Raw genomic sequence first — 18390 nt, forward strand, 5'->3', positions numbered from 1 at the left:
TGTAAGTTGAATTTGAGAGTCAGTAAATCTTGGAAGTAGCTTCAATGTTTGAGTATCGGTACATCTTTGTTATAACTTCGGTTTGAATGTCGGTTGATCTTGGTTGTAACTGTTGCTTTAATGTTACTATCTCTTGGTTAGAACTTTGATTAGAGCGTCACTAGATCATGGTTACAGTTTAGTTTTAGTGTTAGAAGATCTTGGTCATAACTTGGATTTGAGCGTCGGTAGATATAATTTATAACTTTGGGTTTGTGTGGTGATAGGTTTTGATTAAAACTATGTAATTATTATCTAAATTATTGTTTCGTTTAATATTTACTTATTAACAATACAACACCTGAATTATATTAATCCTTATTGAAGAAGGCTTAGTAATACAGCCCAAATAAAAACTGTGTTGTAAAAAATTGAACCTTGATAAAGTAAATATTTATTTAAAAGAAATTAGCAACCATACAACTACCAAGTTGTACCTTAAAAACTGAACTTCGGTAAGTTAAATCTTTATTTGAAAGAATTAGCATTTTTATACAAATACTAAGTTGTGTAGTAAAATTGAACATTGGTAACGTGAATTCTTGTTTGAAAAAGGCTTAGGAGTTCGTGCTGATACTAAACTACGAAGTAACCCAGACCATTTTATTTGAACGTGAAGACCAAAGTTTAATAAAAACGTAACTAATTAAGAACTCTTCCAGAAACATCTCGAAATCAACCCTAACTTTGCATGTGGTTAGCCTTATATAATATTTAATGGTTGTTGCATATCGTAAAATCACTGTCGTTCAGTTAACTTCGTAATTTTCGCAGGTTTATGCATATGAAAATGCCTACAGACAAACATAAAAACACGTTGTGAAAAACATTAAGGTCCATGTTTGTACACACGTAAGTAAGCTTTGTAATCCATTTTATCACGTGATCTTAGATTGGCGGCCGACAAATTACAAGGGCCTCGGAATTTAAAAGGGGAGTTCTTGCAATATTTGCCTACCCCTTCTAATAGATAACGAATTTAGAAATGAACATTTTTATGACTGAGCTGATTCGGAGTAAATAAGAAAGTACTCTTAGAGTTAGTCTTGCGGCAATCCCACAGTGCCACAGGCTTCATCGAATTAACCTCGTGATAGGGGCGATCTGCTACAAGACGGCTGGCACTAGCAAACAGAGTTGTTCGGTTGTGGTAGCCTATAATCATGATCAACTTGGCGCCACTACATGTAGAAAGTAGCTTCGGATGTTTGGACAAACACAAAAGATGTGCCCAGTTCTCAAGACGAGACAACCAGCTCACAGCACGGTTGATACAGTACCTTGACTACACGTACATAAGAAAGTTTATCCCTATAATACAGTGAGGATTAAACGAGCTAAAATCACATAAAGTGAAACTGACTTAAATAAAAGTTATGAACAAAGTTCAATTATTCCTGTCTATCCGTATAAAAACATATAATATATATATATCAACTTTTTCTTCTTAAGCTGGGCCCGCCCTTTGTGAGAGGTAGTTTTGTCTTTAGTACGATTGTTTTATTTTCAACACCTATTACTTAGTTTCTTTCCATTTTTTTACACAGTTAATTAACGTGAAGAGAGCCCAAAATTTACCTAGTCCGCCTTCATTAACGTGAATACATGAGACGAGAAAATGGAATCGAAAGGGTTCCACCCATGAGAATGACAAGTTGTGCATTGTCATGTTCCCTGCTTTAATGTCTAGTTGTCAATTGCTACATGTGAATAATGAGCAGTGAAAGGGTGTTCACGTGCTTTCAGCAGAAGGCGTGAACTTCAGCCATGGAAGGAAGGGTGATGAAACCGAGCAATGAGGTCTTCGATTGGATTTGGGAAGAACTGTCACGCGATCGAGTCATTGACGTATTTATGTTATCCACTTACACGATGTTCAGTTCGCATGATTGACGTCAGAACGATGTCAAATCGTGTAGGACTATTTATTGGTATTTTTGAACTTTGTTACAAACTGCTAATTCAAGAATAGATTAAGTACAACGTTTTAGACTACGTACTCTTAAAGCTCGGGCAGTGTTCGTTTTATTATACACACACCCTTTTCCTCGTTTCCGCTAAAGTTATGTGAACTAGGCAAAAATATTTCAACAAATGAAAGTGTGAAACTCCACCAAGGCTTGTAAGAACGTTTTTCTGAAAGAGTAGTTATCATTACCACCCTACGAAAAGAAAAGACTCACACGTGCTCAAACGACGTACAATGGATTTTGACAAAACGCCCATGTTCTGTGGAGAAGCGCTGTCAATGAGTTTCACTTGGAAACCGAACGCGGGAGGCTGCGAACAAAAACGTTTATGTGGTAAAAATTATTTCAATGTAACAATAACGATGATCTACGTGGGAAGCTTTGAATAAAAATGATTACACTCTAAGAAATACTTTCATGCAACCACAGCTACAACTACAGTTCTATACACATTGTTAAAGTATTATTCCATTAGGTTATCCACCAGCTCATTACTCTGTAACCACAGCTATAACCACAGTAAAATACACATTGTTAAAGTGCTATTCCATTAAGTAATCCAATTCATTACTTTAAAACTACAGTTGTCAGTTGTATACTCAGTGTAAAAGCCTGACTACATTTTAATGTTTTTTGCTGCTAAGCACAAAACTACACAGTGATCTATTTGTACTATGTCCACCACGGGTATCGAAACCCGTTTTTTATCGTTATAAACTCGAAGACTTACCGAAGGCATTTTTAACTGCAAATAACTACACAGAAGAGATAAGTGCCAACCAAGAGTATGCAATACCACAGTAAAAACAGTGAACAAATTAATATTAAGTAAACACCCATTGTATAGACATACGTTTCACTGACTGTAAACTAATAAATAATACTCTTATACTAAAATACAAAATACAATAAAGTAACAGATCAGTAGCACACCAGCCAATGTGTTTTTTATTATTTTTCTCTGCACAGCTGAATAATAGCAATACGAATAAAACTCATAATGAAAACTGACAATTTTTGTTGTATTTTGTAATGTTTCATGACAATTTTTAAAAACAACTTTACTTGCACAATGCACGTAAAGAATGACTGTCTGGTCATGCTCATATTTTGATAACAACGTTATGTGTTTAAAGGTCATACGAACAAACATGTTTAAAAACGTTGGTGCCGAATAATTGACATTAATTTATGCGATTTGTCATGACTTATTCATTAACCATACAGTACTGTTTTACTTTAAACTAGTCAATGGTACCAGTTAAGGAAATAACAATAGTGTAAGAAACAAAGTTAGATAGTCTTTGTCTTCATTCTTTCTTTTGTTGTAAGATCCCTAATGATCTCATTAGATTCTAACTGTATCGTACCATTTTGTGCAAGGGGATACTGACGGAATAATGTCCCCTTTTCTCATCTAAAATAGTACTGTTCTCATCACAATGTCGTTTTTTTCTCATCTAATATAGTACTGTCTTCGTCAGAATGTCGTTTTTCTCGTATAATATAGTACTGTCCTCGTCACAATGTCGTTTTTTTCTCATCTAATATAGTACTGTCCTCGTCAGAATGTCGTTTTTCTCGAATAATATAGTACTGTCCTCGTCACAATGTCGTTTTTTTCTCATCTAATATTGTGCTATCCTCGTCATAATGTCGTTTTTTTCTCATCTAATATAGTACTGTTCTCTTCACAATGTCGTTTTTTTCTCATCTAATATAGTACTGTCCTCGTCACAATGTCGTTTTTTTCTCATCTAATATAGTGCTGTCCTCGTCATAATGTCGTTTTTTCTCATCTAATATAGTACTGTCCTCGTCACAATGTCGTTTTTTTCTCATCTAATATAGTACTGTTCTCTTCACAATGTCGTTTTTTTCTCATCTAATATAGTACTGTCCTCGTCACAATGTCGTTTTTTTCTCATCTAATATAGTACTGTTCTCTTCACAATGTCGTTTTTTTCTCATCTAATATAGTGCTGTCCTCGTCATAATGTCGTTTTTTTCTCATCTAATATAGTACTGTCCTCGTCAGAATGTCGTTTTTCTCGTATAATATAGTACTGTCCTCGTCACAATGTCGTTTTTTTCTCATATAATATAGTACTGTTTTCGTCACAATGTCGTTTTTTTCTCATCTAATATAGTACTGTCCTCGTCACAATGTCGTTTTTTTCTCATCTAATATAGTGCTGTCCTCGTCATAATGTCGTTTTTCTCTCATCTAATATAGTACTGTCCTCGTCACAATGTCGTTTTTTTCTCATCTAATATAGTACTGTCCTCGTCACAATGTCGTGTTTTCTCGTATAATATAGTACTGTCCTCGTCACAATTTCGTTTTTTTCTCTTCTAATATAGTACTGTCCTCGTCATAATGTCGTTTTTTCTCGTATAATATAGTACTGTCCTCGTCATAATGTCGTTTTTTCTCATCTAATATAGTACTGTCCTCGTCACAATGTCGTTTTTTTCTCGTATAATATAGTACTGTCCTCGTCATAATGTCGTTTTTTCTCATCTAATAGAGTACTGTCCTTGTCATGATGTCATTTTGTTCTCATCTAATAGAGTACTGTCCTTGTCATGATGTCATTTTGTTCTCATCTAATATAGTACTGTCCTCGTCATGATGTCATTTTGTTCTCATCTAATAGAGTACTGTCCTTGTCATGATGTCGTTTTTTCTCGTATAATATAGTACTGTCCTCGTCACAATGTCGTTTTTTTCTCATCTAATACAGTACTGTCCTCGTCATAATGTCGTTTTTTCTCATCTAATATATTACTGTCCTCGTCATAATGTCGTTTTTTTCTCATCTAATATAGTACTGTCCTCGTCACAATGTCGTTTTTTTCTCGTATAATATAGTACTGTCCTCGTCACAATGTCGTTTTTTTCTCATCTAATAGAGTACTGTCCTTGTCATGATGTCATTTTGTTCTCATCTAATAGAGTACTGTCCTTGTCATGATGTCATTTTGTTCTCATCTAATATAGTACTGTCCTCGTCATGATGTCATTTTGTTCTCATCTAATAGAGTACTGTCCTTGTCATGATGTCATTTTGTTCTCATCTAATATAGTACTGTCCTCGTCACAATATCATTTTGTTCTCATCTAATAGAGTACTGTCCTATCATCCACTCTAATGTCAAATTTTTTCTACTTCTAGTATAGTGCTGTCCATAATGTCGCTTTTTTTCACATCAAGTTTTGTACTGTCTTATTCTCAGTAATAATATCTTTTTTTTTTCACATCTAATATACTGTTGTCCTACCTTCAGTCTTAATGTAACTTTATTAGCCACATTTCATATGATACTTATCACAACCGCTCTGTTTCAAATGGTCACGGAACCTGTAAAGCAGCATTTTAGTGTGAGTTGTATTATTTTATTTTAACATTATGTTTTCTATGGGAGGTACGTTAACTAAAGTGTAATAAAGTTTATGCTTGTTTGTTTTTGCTAGTCCTTTATCAATACCTACAGTTTGTGGAGTTGAGTTTGCCAAGGGCAGTTTAGTAGTCTTCAATTATTTGTTCAAGCCTCTGGACTATGAACAAAATGGAATAAAACAATAAGTAAATTTTACAGACTTGGTAGCAACGTCCTGCTTGTAGATCAGCTATAGCTGTATTAGGTGTCTATGATTTAAACGTGACAATATATATGTATGGATATGTAGTTTTATTAATGTGGAAAGGTATACAAAGCAGTTGTTTAAAGATAAAAGTTTTATCATAAACATTTGTTAATGTGAGGTAACGACTCATTATGGCTGAAAACATCAATAACATTTGTTAATGTGGGGTAACGACTTATTAAAGTCAACGATATTTTTTTCGGGGAGTATATACAATATTTACAGAAGTACACTGACTAGCATGAGGATATGTCTCTCCTACTCAGGACTGCAGCCTTCCAACGTTAAAAATCCCATGTTTCGATAACCGCAACGGCGGAACTCACACGTCTCATTTTGTAACATTGCGCCCATCAGCAACGAAACGAATAAGATTTTGTGTCACAGGCAATTCTGAAACAACATTTTTTGAGTTTGTACCACATTTGCAATGATCCACTGTTTGGCAGAAAATAAGTTTTGTGTCCCACACAATTCTGGAGTGCTAATAATTTGGTAAATGATGCTAAGAACACAAAATATTGTTATTACCAATAATGTAGTTTCCTCTTTAAATATTTAATGTACTATCCTATAATGATACGCTTAGTAACTTCCATTCTCTTATCTACCAACCACACGACTTGATCTGATGAAAGGATTACCTTAATGCAAGCAAATTAAATTGGCTAGCTATTAAATAGTCATTTCATATTCAAACATTGCTATTTTTAAACACACAACTGCCCGTGGTGGGCAGAGCACAGATAGCCCATTGTGTAGCTTTGTGCTTAATACAACAACAACAACAACATACAACTTAAGCAAATAATATGTATTAATAAATTAACTACGTAAGTGTATGCTCAAGACGACTGGTATGGACATTAAAACTTCAATTAAAATAAAGTACAGAACAACGTTTCGACTTGTTTAGGTACGAACTGTCTTTGTTAGCCTGAAGATGACCTACGTTGTTCTGTACTCTACTTTAACTAAAGTGTTAATACCCATACCAGTCGTCTTGAGAGTACGTTTTTACTTCAAGTGGGTTTCTCGTCACCGCGAATAACTACTAAAGTGGATCTATTAATTTGTTGGTGGTGGTTACAGGGTCACTAATAACCTGAGCCACACGAAACATGTAAGCACAAATGTCACCAATTTCGATAATTGTTGTTTGGAACCCCTATATTTACCTTGTTTTATGGTTGTGACACATAAAAATATAAAATTATTCAAGAGCATAAAATACGTCCGTAGTTTGAAGGTTAGATAGACCACAATGATGTACGTTAAAGAACATTAACTTAGAACATCTCACAAATAGAATGTATGAATATCAGCCCGTATTTTTAAGGACACTCCAAAGAGCATCCGAATACACTCTGCTTGAAATAGTGTTGAATGTTAAGTTATTGTGAATTTACTTTCTGTATTTGCCCCCAAGTGGCTCAGCGGTACGTATGCGGACTTACAACGCTAAAATCCGAGTTTCGATACTCGTGGTGGGCAGAGTACAGATAGTCCATTGTGTAGCTTTGTGCTTAATTCAAAAACAACCACAACTTTCCGTATTTAATGTAATTTTAGCTTTTTTTTTTGGGGAGGTATTAAATATACCCTAAGTATAAGCAAAGCATTTCAAGTAGTATTAGTACTTGCAGTCGTGAATAGTGTTAAAACGCATTATAAAGTAGCAATGATTCAAGGTTTACCAGTCTTGATTGTAAATCACCAAACGAGGAACAATGGAAAATAGGATTTTGTTGGTTGAATAAAATAATAAATATAGCAACATGTGAAAACGTCCAATAATAAAACTATCAACAATATATGTTTTTTGTTGTTGTTTCTTGATAATGCTAAAAGATCTTGGCCATGTATGTTGTGGTTTTAAAATATTTATTTATATAAGGAAAAGGAAAAAAACAACAAACTACGATTTTCTTATTGAATCATTATTTTATAATCAATAGAAAAACTGGTATTGTTACTTAACGTTAAACGCCCCCCGCTAGTCCAGCGGTAAGTCTCTGGATTTATAATGCTAAAATCCCCTCGGTGGACTCAGCAGATAACCCGATGTGGCTTTGTTATAAGAAAATAAACTTAACGTAAATATTTTCCTAACATTAAAGAGTTTGTTTGACTAGCTCTGCATAATATACGTATTTCAAGTATTGTAGTTATATTCCCAATGGACATTACGTTACGTTTCACAAAGATACCGTATACAATATTTCACTATATTACAATTGTACACAAATAAGGCATGTTTTTATCACGTTACCTCCACTTCGTTCGTCTATTCTGAAACCACGTTTTCACCTGAGCATCCGTCATCTTCAACTGTTTGGCCAGGGCTGCCCTTTCTGCTGAGGCGAGGTACTTCTGTTTGTGAAAACGTTTTTCCAATTCACAGATCTGCATCCTGGTAAAAGACGTCCTAGGTTTCTTTCTTTTTGGTGGCGTCCTATTCTGGTAAGGATGACCTATTCTTCTGGGGGTCACGGGTGGAAGAGCTAGAGCAAGGGAGAAAGGTATTATGTATGAGTTAAATGCTTTTTTTCAGCCGTGTTATTCAAAAATATATATAGAAAGTGTTCTAGCGATACATTTAAATCACATGTCTGTCATTAAATACCTAAAACTAGTTTTTGCCGTTTACTGAAATTGATCCGACTAAAAATATTTCATTGCAATTCCTTGAATATGAGCAATCATAAGTAATCGTAAAAAACACTTATGCGAAGGAAACAACATACGGTTTTCGTTAAATAAAATTAAAAACACTCGGTAGAAGGCGTTCGTTTTCGGTCTTATAATCATGAGATGAGTGATTAAGTTTTTCCTCCACAGCAAATTCTGAGCCTTTTGTGTGTGTTTTTTAGAGGGTCAATATTTAATCTCTCACAGACCACTAACGGACCTTTGTCACCAGCCTGTAGTATAATCTAGTAAATGTAAAATTCTTTCGGTTTAGCTCTTGATCACCAGCCCTGCAGAATTTAACTTCATGAGTAGGGCGAAGAGAAGGTCCCTTCTGAGCGCCCTCGATTGCTTTGCGTTTCTTTTGGAGTGTTAAATCGGAATACCTGCCACGAATTTGATTTGATTTGAAGTCTTTACGGAATAATTGATCTAGAACCATAAAAGACTGGTTGTGATGACAGATAAAGCAGTGCAGAAGCTGTGAAAGTTAATGACATAAATATTTGTTTATAGTTAAGCACAAAGCTACACAATGGGCTATCTGTGCTGACTCACCACAGGTATTGAAACGAAGTTTCCCGCGTTATAAGCCTTCAGATTTTTTGCTGTGCCATTGAAGGGCATCGGCCTGGCATGGCCAACTGTGTTAAGGCGTTCGACTCGTAATCCGAGGGTCGCGGGTTCGAATCTCTGTCACACCAAACATGCTCGCCCTTTCAGCCGTGGGGCGTTATAATGTGACGGTCAATCCCACTATTCGTTGGTAAAAGAGTAGCCCAAGAGTTGGCGGTGGGTGGTGATGACTAGCTGCCTTCCTTCTAGTCTTACACTGCTAAATTAGGGACGGCTAGCGCAGATAGCCCTCGAGTAACTTTGCGCGAAATTCAAAAACAAACAAACAAACTGAAGGGTATCATCAATAGAAAAATATTTGAGACCTTAAACACACCTAGAAACAAATAGATATGACGATGGACAAAGAAGTAGAAAAACTGCCAACTACTATGATAAAGTCATCAGTGACGTAGCATTTCAACACTTGGTTCTAGTTCACCAACAATAAAGGTAAGACACCGTTAATTAAACTAATGTGTACACGGTCTAAGACCCAAAAAGCTTTTTAATTTCAGCGGGACATTAAATAAAGATTAAATAATTGAACTCCGGACACAGGTTACGGTTTTTGTGTGCCTACATTGTAATGAAATATAAATACGACATTGGATTTTGTTGTGCTCTAAACAGCCTTCCACTGCTTATTATGCGTGGAAAGTTTTTCGTATTATTTTTAAATTATAATAAAAAACAGCTTTGATTTCAGTATCTCAGATATGCGCACTCTCAAGTGCACTTGTTTAGAATAATATTGTGAATTATTTCCCGCCGTGCAGTAAAGCTGGTTTCATAGAATATAGGCTTCCCTTGAGGTTGCTTTTACACGTCCATAACCTTACAGAGAGACTTGAACAAATATATATATCAACCTACCAAGACCTGTGTTATAAGTCACGCTTGAAAACTCTCGTATAGTCTCTAGATAATTGGATTATTCTCAGAAACATCCATCAAGTACCATTTCAATCTAAGTTTATAAGGTTATGTGGGAAACCAAGTTTAAGAAGCTTATCAGATTTACCAGTTCTCAAAATTGCAAACTAATATTAGTATAATATTTGTTTATGGGCATAAACCCCATCAACTAACGTGATTTTATATCTAAAGTCGTTTATACTAACATGATTTCTGATTGTCTTTTCACACAAAAATCATTAACTAACATGATTTTTAACCGTCTTTCACACTACACTCATCAACTAACATGATTTCAGGTCTGAAATTTTTCGCACGTGTCCATTAGCTAACAAGGCTTTCGACTTAAAACATATCAAGATAATCTGATCTGAAATTTAAACATTTTTCATGTTAAGCCTATCGACTACAATTATCTTGGACTAAAATTTCTGAAGAATGATCTAATTGTTAAGCATACATGAATTAAGATGTAAAACGTTTGTTTGTTTGTTGAGAATTAAGCACAAAGCTACACAATGGGCTATCTGTGCTTTGCCCACCACGGGTATCAAAAACCGGGGTTTAAAGGGGTGAGTTCGCAGATATACCGCTGTGCCATTGGGAGGGAAGGCGTAAAATATTTAAAATTAAGTCTTCCAATCACTGACCATCTTCGCTCTTTTAGCTGTGAGGGCTTTATATTGTGACAGTTAATGCCACTAGAAAATTATAATAATTTAAAATATGGCTGTTGATAGTGTTGACTGGATGCCTTCCCTCAGCCTGTCAATTCTAAATTAGGGACTAATTTAGTAATTTTGAGCGAAATCAACAAATAAAATCAACATTTAGATTCAAAGTTCTTGCGTTATCTTACCCGGAAACACAACGAAGTTTCTGTTGAACTGAGGACTTACTTAGCTTTGAAGATATTACTCTCGTCAGTGACCTTAGCTCATTGCAGAATAAAGTGTGTGGATTTTAACACGCGCCCAACACTTGTGAGTCGAGAAACCTAACCATCAAATCAGACCTAAAATTATCTTCTGAAAACATGGCAAACTTTATAACGTTTGAGGCTAAGGTCGCTGCTGGAATTTCAACATCTGAAAGTTATTATTTTAGGTTACCAACGCTTATTTATTTGAAAGTTGTTATTTTATTATATCAACGTTCGTATGCTGTGTCCTGAATTTATCGTGAAAAGTAACAACAATTATATTATATTTAAAATTCATAATCAGTCAATAAATATATCATTTAATGATAACTTGTAACAGTTGCTTCCTGTTGGTTCATACTGCTAGTACCAAGAAGGTCAAGGGAAAATGTCATCAGATATTACACACATTTATACCGTTAAAATGTATCGAATTAGTTGGTAGCAGTACAACTTGTGATTATAAAATATAAAAACATAGAATTATGAGTTATAGATATTGACCTGATGTGTTATTTCCAGAAAACGTGTATCCATTGCACTGAAATGGCATAATTCGAGCGCTTCCTATTTCTGTTCGTGTAGTTAATGATTAACAGGATCATTTAACGAAGAAAAAACTATTCTAATGTCATGTGATTAAAATCTCTCGTGCTCCTAAGTGCCCAAAAAACGTAAACCATTAGAGAATCAAAGCAAGTGATTATAAGAAGCATTCTTAATAAAGATAAAGGTGTCCAACTAATTAATGAATGAAGACTTATCATCTTATTTATTGATATACCTGTCCTCTAGTCTGAACGGTATATTCATTTAGATATATTAATTATTGGGTTAATTACCATTGTTCATCAACGTACATAGCTCATTTGGATCAGAAGTTACTACCCCACCCAAATGTCTCAGTGGTAAGTTTTAACGCTTATAACGATAAAAATTGGTTTAGATACCCTTTATGGGTACAGCACAGATAATGCTTAAGAACAAACATAAGTTATTGATAAATAACTCTAAGAAATCTACGACAGTTAAAGTATACGGAGGTCCGGCATGGCCAGGTGATTACACCGCTCGACTGGTAATCTGAAGGTGGCGGTGTCGAATCCCCCTCACACCAAACGTACTCGCCCTTTTAGCCGTGAGAGAGTTGTAATGTGACGGTTAATTACACTATTTGATGGTAAAAGAGTACCCAAATGTTGGCGGTGGGTGGTGATGACTAGCTGCCTTTCCGCTAGTCCTACACTGCTAAATTAGGGACGGCTAACGCAGATAGCCCACGTGTAGTTTTCCGCGAAATTAAAAAAACAAATAAAGTATATGGAGAAGGTTTGGGGTTTTGTCGTTTCATCACTTGGATAACTGTAGAATAAATATATGCTTGTGACTTTTAAAAAATTATATCCTGTGTTATGATTGGTTAGTAGCACTTTCGGAGCTTTAAGATAAGTACAAAAGTAGCATTTATATATGCTCGCTTCAATAATGAACTTATTGGGAGAAAAGGTGTATTCCTTTTTTTGATTAACGAATAAAGTCGTTAGTTCGTGTCTGATATCGCATTAACTAAAGTATATTGATGACTGTTTTATTATTTTGATTGAAGATACAAACTACATAAATGTTACTAGTCATCACTAGGGTTAAAAGTTAATATTACAGCGTACGAGACTGACTGCTTCCATCCTGTACTTTGTGCTATGAGTAGAGCCGTAAGTAATATTAATATTATTGTAACGTATAAAAGACTTGAAGCGTTTATTTTGTTACAAATAAAACTCAGATCAGTTGTTTTGAATTTCGCACAAAGTTACACGAGGGTCAAATTTATATATATATAATCATAGCACAAACTTCACTTATGAAGGTTGATAATTTTGTAGTCATTTTGTCTGTACACAGTGTCAAACTTGGATCGACGTGACTATCCAAATATTCAGTATTTTTTGTACAGACTGCAGCTCTCTACATCTGTCGTTCTGAGACTTGGTTTTAAGATGTACGTGTTTCTTGTTTAATATTTTAAGTCATCAGGTTACATTGTACACGAAGTTCTCCAGAGTACATGTTGGGTTGCATTAGTAATTAAAAACTTTCTTTAATCGTTTGTAAAAACATATGAAATAGACAACCCAATGGTAGTGTGAGAAACAGCAACGGGACACTGGGATGCACGAGGACAAGTAGTGCGAGTTTCTGGAAATCTGATATTCAGTTGTCTGTTATTAAGCACAGAGCTACACAAAGAGTTAACTGTTCTTTGCTAACCACGGGTATCGAAACTCGGTTTCTAGCAGTAAAAGTCCACAGGCATACCACTGTGCCACTGTGGGTCAACCTTTATTATCAGACTGTTACCACAGTTTTAAAGTATAATTCTCAAAGTAATAAGTTGGATGCAGTCTAGAGGTTAGCCTACCGAGCTGTAAACCATAACCTGTTGCCATAACACGAGCTTCTCACATTGAAATCGTGGTTACGTTAGAAGCTCGTCGATTTAGTCCAACTATTACAGTAGCACAAATACTGGTGTACTGGCTAGCTTACCTCACCTTGAGTCTGTCAATCCAATTGTAGGGATATACAGTGGAAATATGTCTTTTGGAAAATTTCGGTTTGTAAATGTAGCCCCAGTTGGACCATGTAATATACGTTATTTACGTAAGTTGGTCAATTTTTCTGATTTTAGAACTGTCTGGATAGGTCAAGTGAATATGCCCAACGCTAAAACAAAGATACTTCATTTAGTTTAGTTATAAAAAGTACAAACAAGTTGAAATCAAGGAAGAATAACAAGACAAAAATAAGAATTGTGTATAAAGTCTTTAAAATAGATTTAAGCAAAGTATTCGATAAATATATTATTTTGTTTATGGGAATCATTTGCTGCTTCTCTTAGTTTTCAGAAGATTTAGATGCATAGCCATTCCTCGTCTGAAGAAGAATTTTAGGTACATAAAGCCCAAAAGGTTGCTTTAAAATGTCCACCAAGAGAAGGTTCAGGAAGTATTACTATAAAGATGATCCGTTATGGGTGTTAGAATCCACCACCAAACATTGGCTGGCTCGAATCCCGCAATTTTTTTAAAATTGGAAACAAAACAGTCCAACGCTGCAAGACTTATTTTGTTTTAGGGTTTTTACCAGATAAGAGGAGATAGAAAGGAACCTGAAATAGTAAATATTTCCACTTTTTAATAAGCTTGGAGTTTTGAATTTAAAGACATGAGTACTTAATCCATTGAATGAGTTAACACACGGTGTTCAATTAGCATCTAACGGTTTTATTAATTATGATTTAATAACAAAATAAACAATGAAAACATTACCTAACATCGTCCTTTACACAATTTTCCCTTCCTAACCGCCTACTGTCAGCTAGGATTCATAAAATATCTGTTATCGTTAAACATCTATTGCGTTTAATGTTGTAATGTTCTATCCAGGCTAACTCAACAGCTGCAAGCCCACTGAAGTGACTGTAGAAATAAAAACATTCCCAACACCCGTATCTCCAGCATTGTGTAACGGTCTTCAGTCCCAAAAAATGTTGTGAAAGAACAATGAAACAACCCAAGTGTTTCCCAAATGAGTAATATTTTATTGGCTTCGCTCCAGTCCCTATGTTGATAAACTGATTCGTTTTCTTACTTTATTTAAACCATTGTTTTCTGATCTTCTGATTTTATGTTTATTTCTCACAGAATAAACCAAACTATCAATGGTTATCGTGTTCGACAGTTTAGATAAATTTTAGTCTCTGTCACTTGTATAATCTCAATATTGATCGCTCTATTCATGCTTATTTAATAATAACACATCAAGAGAACTGATTTTAACAGCAAACTGCACAATAGCCTATCTATGTTGTTCTCATCAGGGATCGAACCATGAATTTCATCGATATATATATATATATAAAAGTGTGATCTAAAACCTTTCCGCACAGGGTGTGAATGTTTCAAACTATAATGTGCATTTTAGCTGATTTTGTTGGAAAAAGTTCTTACGTTCTTGTGAATTTGAAATTAATATATTGTTTGTGTTTCTTCCACAGCAAGTATTACAATAACATATTTTCCAAATCTTGTGAACGCAGACAAGAATTAAATCGTTAAATACGACTGTAGCCAAGTATGGTTAACCAATCTTGTTAAAACCGACTTTAATTCTACCTCCCATTTGAATAAAAATACGTCATAAGAAACACATGACCAACTGATATCCAATCAGTTTTTCAAATCTTAGCAGTTCATAAGTTTTCGTACTGAATACACAGAAAATGCACATATAGTTTCTGAGTTGAAATTGATTTATTTTGATAAGCATCTTGTGTGTATACAGATATAAAACGTAAATAAGTTCATAAACTAGCTGACGTATTTAAATGTTCTAGATGCCTAGCTATATGTTCCATAAGGAATAGAGTATCACAGTATTCTAGAAAAACTTTATAAATGAACATCTTGAGCCCAGACCAATGTAATACGGAAACAAATTAAGCGATATTCAAAGTCTCAGGTTGAGATAACCAGGTGGAAAACATTTGTGATTGTTTCACTTTAACTGCGTAATTTGTTTTTCTCAGAAGAACAATACTTAACTAATTTGGCTTATGTATGAAATGTTGTTAAAGTACCAATATTTGGTAGGAAAGGCTTAAGGTACAGTTTAAAATAAATTGTAAATAGAAACATAGTGCATGAAGCTAATAATGATTGAAAGACGATAATTCATTATGTGGATACTTATATCCAAAGGGCATTTTTTTGTGTATGTTTTGTTTCCATATCAGCACTTATTTGTCTCAGTTTATTAGCCGTCTCAGTTCTTTAAAAGTTAGGCTTAAGTTACATATTGAGAAGGAATGCGCGTTAGTTTATATATAAAGACATCTTATAAGAAATAACAGTGGATTTTGTATGTGAAAACTGGATCTAATGAAACTTAGCAGAAGAGTGGTAATTTCAATCAAGTAATAATTGAAACATAAATAGAATTTATATAACTATTGTACCTAATTTACATGTTCTCATCAGATGGTTTAGCTCATAACCTTATTGTCGGTAAACCTAACGTGTCTATGAAACAGAACTTCATAATAAAAGTCCACAACCATGCGAGGATACAGATAGTTACGCACGTGGTAAGAGATATGCATCATTGGCCAAGCTTGTCACTTAAAATACGACACCTTACAATTTGGGTGTTATATCGGTGTTATACAGCAAGGTATGATCGCAAAAACAAGATGTAAGGACTAGTATCAACAGCTCAACCTGAACATCTTATATCGTACAGAAGTACACATTGCTATTATTGGTATAAAATAATTTGATATCTAAACAAGATATGGTTTCATTTTCAGGAAACAAAAACGAAGTGTATTAGATCCATCATTACTTGGATCAGAAGACTGTGAAATGTAATTTTACTCAGAGTCGAACACAAGTTCCAATCACAGCATGAATCACAACTAAAGGAACTGCTAATACTATAGATAAGGACAATATTTTTATTTGACATTAAAAATATTAACGTAGTGTCTTGTATATCTCAGTTACAGTTTCAATCTAGTATCTCTTTCTTAGTCTCTGGACGTTATAGGATATCATTGTAAAATAGCTTTGCTAAGTGAATCATAATCTGGACATTGTAGAATGCCACTGATAAAATATCCCCCATAAGTAAATCATACCTTGAGCATTATAGGATAACGATGTAAAATATCTCCATTAAATGTAGCAGACCTTGAACATTATAAGCTGTGATGGTCAAATATCTCATGACGTAAATTCCCATTCTAGACATTATAGGTTATCGTTATAAAACATCCTGTTTTCTGAACTACTTCACGCATTAATTTAAGTGGTTAAAACATTTCAAATTATTATGCAAAATTTAAAGCTATTTTGATCTTGAAATTATAGAATCTTGTTAAATTTGGCTCGTATCTCAATACGAGGGGTGAAAGTTATTCAAATAACAGTTAATTCCACTTCAGATAGAGCCCGTACAGCCCGTACTCATGAGTGCTTCACAAACGTGACTTACCCTACACTTTAAAAGTAGATGAAATCATTAGTTACACCAATAAATAGTAGCTTGACTTTTTCTCACAGCTGTCAGACTTAGAAGTGATTTTAACACCTAAGGGGATTTCTAGCGCAGATTGCCACCAAAACATAACTTAAGCCAGCTTTACTCAAGTATGGAAAAAAATTATCTTGATGTCCTTTTAATGATATTTCTGTCCTCTATCAAGGTGAGAAAAAGACCTTGAACAACTGGTGTGTGTTGTTTGTTTTTTTTCGCAGTGTCTTCTGATAAAGGTTTGTTTTTATCAGACCTCCGATTGCCTACATGAGCCATAGCTAGGATCGTGGCGACATCGTTTTAATTTTTACAATACTTTCTTTGGACACTCATGAAACCACTTTAAATCCTACCTTGCATACGATCCTTCACAACAGCTTGCGGGGTACCAATCCAGGGAAACGATCCGAACGGTAAAGGCGCTGGTCGGTGCGCTGGCACTCGAATAACAGACCCTGCACCGGTCATCGTAAAAGTCTCATAGCCTGGCACGAAACGATGTGCCATAGGGCTTCTAAATTTGTGTATTTGGGAAGGCAACAGCGTTGTGTTACATGCAACATTAATGTTGCTTTCACTGTCATAGTATGACATATGCCCGTTATCACACTGCATGCAACCAAGCTGCAAGTCTGACGAAGGCAGTTTATCTTCCTCATTATCTCCTAACAAGCGACTGATGCTGAAAGATAGCTTCGGTTTGGTTACCGCGTTACAGTCTGGAGGCGACACCGATGGTTCAATGGGTGAATCGGCGGGAGAACTCAAACTGACGTCCGGTGCTGATCTTGTAGCACCGTCGTCCGAAACCTGCAGCTTGTCCATCTTTACGTTTAGTAAAACAACGAAAAATCTAACTGTCAAAGCGTTTTACTAGTTCCCAACACAGTGAATAAACATTTGAAAATTCACCTTCCGTAAAAACTAATAATCTAAATCACACACTATTATAGCTAACGGATGTTTCTGTCGAACACGTGGTTTAAGAAACTGATAATTCTTTTGATTTCACGTTGAGTTAACTCGCACGGTTTACGACTCGACCGGTGAGTTGCCGACTCAGTTCTATCGAGAGTTTCATCAGAGACCCGACCAGGAGGCTGTTCTAGACAGCGTAAAGTGGGCTTCGAGTACTACGTTAGAATGTGAACAGTTTTTTTTTTTCTCTCCTCGCTTCATCCTTGCGAAGAGTAAGGGAGGACTAACGCACGAACGACAAACCCCACTTAGCTAGAGTACCTCCTACCACCAGACGCTAGCAGGAGATGTTGACTAAAACAAACGAGCTTAAGCTGATATTCTTTGCCGACAGGGGGCTGTCGGACTAGTTAAAGGGAGGTTTGCCTCGCTTCCAATTGGCCGAGTTACCCGCAACGCTAACTCTAGTGTCTGGCGGCATCACTGTACAATTAGCTCGGCTCGGTACGCCCCTTCTCAGGTGATTACGAAGCCTGAAAGAAGTGTTTTGTTTTCATTAATTTGTGATT

At 35.3% G+C, this 18390-nt stretch overlaps 1 protein-coding gene across 2 annotated transcripts in view; it reads right to left on the bottom strand.

The window, feature by feature from the left end:
* LOC143253682 (T-cell leukemia homeobox protein 3-like) overlaps positions 1-18165 on the bottom strand; it is a 47810-nt gene extending 29645 nt beyond the window's left edge. Inside the window, exons 1-2 of one of the 2 annotated variants that reach the window (XM_076507931.1) lie at positions 17257-18164; positions 7934-8165 (exon numbers count right to left, since the gene is read on the bottom strand). In XM_076507931.1, coding sequence (XP_076364046.1) covers positions 7934-8165; positions 17257-17728 — 704 coding nt within the window. In that variant the 5' untranslated portion in view covers positions 17729-18164. Of the gene's footprint in view, positions 1-7933; positions 8166-17256 lie in introns of both variants that reach the window. The other variant, XM_076507930.1, reaches the window with a different exon arrangement.
* Positions 18166-18390: the final 225 nt, after the last annotated feature.

Source organism: Tachypleus tridentatus, chromosome 6, assembly GCF_004210375.1.
Source record: "Tachypleus tridentatus isolate NWPU-2018 chromosome 6, ASM421037v1, whole genome shotgun sequence".
Lineage (NCBI taxonomy): Eukaryota > Metazoa > Arthropoda > Merostomata > Xiphosura > Limulidae > Tachypleus > Tachypleus tridentatus.